General features: G+C 32.9%; 1 protein-coding gene across 2 annotated transcripts; it reads right to left on the reverse strand.

The window, feature by feature from the left end:
- Positions 1–308: 308 nt before the first annotated feature.
- Positions 309–2570, reverse strand: LOC129321258 (probable aquaporin NIP-type). Of its 2 annotated transcripts, none has more exons than XM_054966971.1 (4): positions 2405–2570; positions 1763–2182; positions 1529–1590; positions 309–755 (listed from the first exon to the last, which is right to left on the reverse strand). In XM_054966971.1, the coding sequence occupies exons 1-4, from the start codon at positions 2519–2521 to the stop codon at positions 539–541; spliced, it is 816 nt and encodes a 271-aa protein (XP_054822946.1). In that variant the 5' UTR covers positions 2522–2570; the 3' UTR covers positions 309–538. The 2 variants fall into 2 exon arrangements, with proteins under 2 accessions (XP_054822946.1, XP_054822947.1); XM_054966972.1 differs by having other exon boundaries at positions 535–750.
- Between the last annotated feature and the right edge of the window lie 3975 nt (positions 2571–6545).

The raw sequence follows: 6545 nt of genomic DNA on the forward strand, positions 1-6545 counted from the left end.
AAAAGGGAGAATAGCGCACAAGGGCTGTTGAAAAATGTTGCTCGTAGACAAAAATCAATAAAAAAATTGATTATTATTAAAATAAAAATATGATTTATTGTTTTCTGAATGGTAATTTATTATTTATCTTTGTTTGTAAATAACATTTTTCAGCGGTCCCTGATTTTCCCAAAAAAAAAAAAAACAAAGACAGTTTGAAACTCTGATCCAAACAAATGTATTTTTTCAAAAAGTATCAAAATTCACCAATAATCATATTCTAAGAGGACATTGAGGAAGACTAATGTCAAAATTACGTGAGTAATTAACACATAAAATACATGGGGCTAGTTCAAAATTTAATAGTACTATACATGTATAATTCTAAGAGAAAAGACGTCTAATAACTATTCTCAACACAACATGACAAATAAATAAGATGAAACTCTATGAAATTAAAAGAGAAACCCACTTATGTTTGTACGGATTTCACGGCTACTACATCTAAATTAAGTCGGAAAGATTCATGTAATGACGGATTAAGATGAGAAAAGATTTATTACAAGCGAGTGGAGACGCATTTAAACATGGAACCAGGAGCTTTGCTGATTTCTCGGAGAGGCTTATCAGTGAATCTAATGAGGCTGTAGGCAAAGGCACCAACAATGGCGCCAATGAAGGGGCCAGCTACATACACCCAAATGGAATCATAAATGTTCATTATTATTGCTGGCCCAATACTTCTTGCTGGGTTCATTGATGCTCCAGACACTGGCCTGCCATTCACATCAATATCATACATTTGTCAATTCAAAATCACAAGTGTGTGGATATCCCAAAAACAAAAAAAAAAAAAAAGAAAAAGAAATCATAAGTGTGTGGTAGATGGCCAGATGCACATCACTGAGTTGATGCACTTGGAGTTACATTTTAATTTAAAATTTTAAAAATATGAGTTATTCTTGATATATGCATACCTTTTGGGTCTAATCCCATTCAACCTTTCAATTCCTTTTCATTTGATCAATAGATTCTATTTAAAATGAGACATATTTTGATATTTCAGTATAAACAATGCAATTTTTCATTTTTAAATGATTTTTCAAAGTATTTTTACCCACAATTTGTGTATTTTGTATTTATTTTCTTTAAAAAATTTAAAAAAATGCAAAAATGTACCATTTCATCGCCATATAATTAAGATATCAAAATAGTTCTGATTTTATATAAAATCTATTGACCAAAAGAAAAAAAAGAAAGAAAAATTATTGAAAGGTAGGTCCATTAAAAAAGAAAATAAAACATGCACTCAGCAGAGGTTGGGGGATTAGGGACCCTATGCTAGACATTTCTTGTTTTTTCATGTAAACTTAAGTCAACTCATATTTAACATTACACTATTTATAATTTAAGAAAAATGCGACTCATTTCACATGACACATGAAAAAATTATAAGTACTTTCTTATTATATATTAATAAAAGTAATACAAGATATTCCATAATCCATGATGAAATAACATGACATTTGCATCAAATTAAATTAGTTACCCAGCAATGAAGACATCCACAGCAATCGTCATGCCGACTGCAATTCCTGCCAGTTCTCCAATCTGATATAAAGCAAACAAGAAATCATTTAAGCTAAACTTCAATTAATGAACACAGCATTGAAGTGCATGAGAAAGTAGATCAATAGAAATTAAAAAGGGAATGGAAGATATATATATATATATATATAGAGAGAGAGAGAGAGAGAGAGAGAGAGAGAGAGAGAGGACTAACAGCTCTCGTATCAGTTGCAACAGCAGAAACAACGAACATCAACAAGAAAGAAGTGATGATCTCCATCACCAGTGACTGAACATTTGATCCTGACGGCAACGTCCCAAAATACGACTCGTCGTCTACCTCGAACAACATGTACAGTGTCCCACTCGCTAGTATTGATCCCACCACCTGTGCTATTATATACAGTGGCACCTGTCTCAAAGGAAACTGCCGGAAGATGCTGAACGTGACTGTCACCGCCGGATTAAAATGGCCGCCGGAGATGTGCCCGACCGCGTAAACCATGATCATCACAGCTAAACCCCAAACGACACACACCCCAGGAAACGTCACTCTCCCATCTAGCACATTCAAAACCACTGAACAACACCCTGCAAATACCACCAAGTATGTCCCTATTGCCTCCGCAATTACCTGTTTGATCACCAATAAATTTGACACTTAGGCAATGTTTGGTGCACCGAAAAGTGTTCTTTAGAATGGGAACGACAAATATATCTGGAAAGAAAATGAGACAGACACATATCTCATTTCCTTTCAACAAAACACTTTTCTACCCACCAAACATTGCATTATTTTTTAATTGACATCAATGAAACGTAACAAGTATAGGTTCATGCATGAATTTATATATACCTTCTGTATGATTGGAACTGTGGAAGAAGAACCACAAAAACCAGATCCTTTTGAGGGTTTAGTTTCACCTTCCTCCATATTTGTGATTTCCTCCTCATCGTCATTACTGCTTGGCATTTCCTTTTTCCTTTTGCCTTTTTCACTTTTGTTCTTTGCCTTTTGCGCCTTTTAAATTTTTTTTTTTTTTGGGATAGGAACATGCAGTTGCTGTGTTAATTTGACCACGGATGTTTATAGTGGATTTGACTGTACTGGTTTTGCTATTTTATGGGACTAACAGGTGGCAGGAGATACAAAACTTGGGTTTAACTTGACACGAAAGTTGAGCCTTTACTTTGAACTCAATTAATGGCCACAATGCCCCTATTATCCAGCATCTATCAGTGTCAGGTTCTACGTTTTGCTTTCTTTGGTTTTGAAGTATACAGGGTTTATATGAGACAAAAATGAAAGTGATATTGTATTTCAGTGTAGTTTTAATTTTTTTATATTAAATTAGTCTCTTCGTGAATTATATATTTTTTTAAGGGAGAGTACTTAAGACAGAATATTGCTTATTTATTTTAAAAAGGAAATAATTCGAAAACCAAGAAAAATAAATAAACTTAAAGGATTAACCAGTTTTATTCATACAAAAACCCTGTAGCCCAAATGGATTGTTCAAGGCCTATCCCGAGCAAGGCATAATGGATTCTGTTTTGCAACCCATTACCCGTCTCGGCTTATATTAACCCATAGCCGAAAGCGGGTCATAATGGTCCGTCTCTAAAGGGAACTTTTTTTTTTAAAAAAAAAATATTTAGGTAAATTGAGTAAAGAGGCTAACCACTTACCAGGACCAGAGTTGGTGAACTTTTTTTTTTTTTAAAGAAAAACATCTACTTTGATATAGGTCAATTTTTTTTAAAGTTTTCCACAGATATTTTTTTATTAGAGATAATTTTATTTAAAATATAATTGGGCGTTAATGTGGGGACCTCATTGAATGAAGATTTTAATATTAATTTATCATGTTATAAGAAACTAGTATCTTTTATTAAACCCAACCTCATTTAAATTCTTAAGATTTTAATTACTAGTGCTTTCCTTTATTTTTGTAATTAGATTGAATAGGTTTAAACTGATTAGTAGTTTGTTTTATATTTGAAGGCGGAGACACATACTACTACTACTATATTATTATTTGCATCAAATACAGGCAAAGGAGTGTGTCGCATAATAGTTTCTCCATCCTTATTTATAAGTTTTAGATCTCTGATTTGTTTTATTCCTAAATATAAGTATATATCACGTCAATTTGGAAACCAATGCAATTCAAATCATGCATTTAGAAAGAGACAACGAGAAAAGAGAAAAATTATGAATATGATAAGATTTTTACTCCAATTTTTCTTTTCTTTTCTTTTCTTTTCTTTTCTTTTCTTTTTTTTGTGCCGCATGTACACACACTCTCTTGGCCAAGGGGGAATATATTTCACTAAACAGAAGCAAACGCACGTACTCTCTTTAAATTTTATCTAAATTCACAAATGAATACAATTTAATTAATTAAATGTGAGATAAAATGATAAGATGTATGAATTTTTTTATAATTCTGAAGAAGGATGGCACTAGCCAGTACTATCAGGGACTTGAATTCAATAAGATTCAAATCATCAAGTAAAAACCAATATAAAGAGCCAATCATGACTATTAGCAACTGAGAGTGATTGCCTTATAATGTGGCAAACTAATATTTAAATTCTCATTAGGAGAGGTATGATAGTGTTTTAGATAGAATTATCTTCAATAAGAAAATACTTGTAAGTAAAAAAAAAAAAACACTTCGAAAAAAACTATTAGGAGGATATTGTTAAATCACCCAAATATAATTGGCCTTAAACTAATGTAAAAAATCTTACATCAAATAAAATTAGACTCAAACATAATATATAATAAAAAAAACAAACTTATAAAACTTAAATTTTCAGTTTTTGAATTAAGATGTAGTACCTTACTCTTGCCTATCTATTCTCTTCCTTACATTTGAGGTAGTCAATTCCTATTCTTAATTAACAATAACAAACAGTGTTATGCTTTTAATTTATCCTGATAACTATTTGACCGTGCCTTGAGTTCGTAAATAAATGGTTAGATTTATGATTTTTTTTTTGCCCCACTTATTAAATTCAAATCCTTGCAGCGTGATGTTTATTTAAAATTTTGAAAATAATTAGAACATTATGTTCTGTGAAGAATAGGCAGATACGTATACTTACTGAAACAAAATTTGGAAGTATGTTACTCAGTTCAATTCTTCAAGTCGCAATATTTGAAGGAGGCCGCACCTCACGAATTTCACACGAGAGAGTCAAAAACATGCATGCAATTAAATTCATGAACGGCCACCAAACTGATGGTATCAATTAAAGTCTGTAGGTTCAAATAAAAAGTACTATCGAGAGACAAAATCAGGTAACAGTATCCAAGGCACATGAGTTAACATGGTCAAGGTTCATTGACTCTTCATATCTGTCTATTCCATTACCAATAATCAACCATGAACAACAAATATCTAATCTAATCTGAAATCTAACTTATGAAAAAGAAGCAAATAAAAGAAAAATGGTTGGTTCATGCGTAAAAGGAAGTTGGGGTTTTAATTATTTTGGATGGTCCCGGTGAGATTGTGTGGAGGTTCAGCCTTTCTCTGTGGTCCCGGTGGCCACCGCCGCCCCCACTGGTCCACCACCGTGGTGGGCTTGCCGTGTCTGTGGTTCGCCCTACACCCACCATGACCTCTCTTCTTCTTCTTTTATTACTTTTGTTTTTGCATGCACCCATACATATTTACTTAATTTTATAGGGTTTGGAATTCTTTTGCCTAAAACCCTAATATCAAATTTCATACAATATACAAAATCTACATACGACTTCATTCTTCTTTTTATGTAGAAACCGATAATGTTGGGAGAAAGAGTAGAAATAATAATGATAATATATAATATAAATAAGAGTCACCTAATGAATTGAAAGGGAAGATTAAAGAAGTGGCCTATCAAGGAGGGAACACAAGTTTAATGGTGAAAAGGGGTTTGTTTAGTGAGATCACGGAATGCTTTTGTGTACTTTGAATATGGATTGGTTTGATCTCATCAATGAACTCATCTTCATCAAGATAAGGCTACGCACACGAGTGCTATACCATATGTTTCTATATATGTGAGTCACATCATTTTCTCTTCAATTACTTCTTTGTTATGTTGCAGTTATACTTCCATCTAATGCTATTTCTTTTTATCAAGCTACTCGGTATTTAGAAGCTATATCGGACACAACTAATTAGTTAGAAAGGGTTATAGCGTTATATTTGCTAGGGTTACGTACATGCATAAATCCACAATATTAGTTATACCTTGCAACCAGTGTACCTCCTTTATATAATATACCTTTTATATTCTATTTTTTGTCTTCAACGAATGCATTTTTAGGTTTTTTTTTTTTAAATTTTCACCAAAAAGAACGTGAGTTGGTCGACCCTACCTTTTATTTTTCTTAAAAAAAGGCGACCCTGCTGGGTGGCCCAGCCCAAATAATTAGTGAAGCGGATCCTCTCATTTTGGGTTCAAATAATCGACGGTCCATAAAAAGCCACGTCACCTAATGAAAAGGAATGGAAATTTTCATAAGCGCGGCTTTTCTTCTCCACGTTCAATTCACTATTATTTATTTATTTTTTCCGATCGGCAACTATTATTTATCAATTTATTATTGATTATACAGAAATATATTTATTTTTAACGAAACTCACAGGAATTGGCAGAGTTAGTGGGGAGAGACTTAAAGAGGGAGACCAAAATGGTAGGACCTCATGAATGGTTGATTCACATGAGTGATCAGTGTCAAAATGGGGGTCCATTTTCCTTTTTGATTTCAAAAGAGGGCCAAACTAAACGATATTAATTGGCATATGGTACGTACCCTTCAAAAAGTCCTCACCCACATTGAATTTTACCACTAGATATTTCATTCTCACTCATCGGTCCCTACCTTCATATTGTAATTTTATGTGAGTCAAAAGAATCGTCACATTACCCAGAGATTGAGAAGACTTAATGTATGAAGACTAGAAGGAGAATTTGGACAAATAAAATGAACCAAA

This window comes from Prosopis cineraria, unplaced genomic scaffold (genome assembly GCF_029017545.1).
Source record: "Prosopis cineraria cultivar Desert tree isolate PC_DT_omini unplaced genomic scaffold, ASM2901754v1 PC10, whole genome shotgun sequence".
Lineage (NCBI taxonomy): Eukaryota > Viridiplantae > Streptophyta > Magnoliopsida > Fabales > Fabaceae > Prosopis > Prosopis cineraria.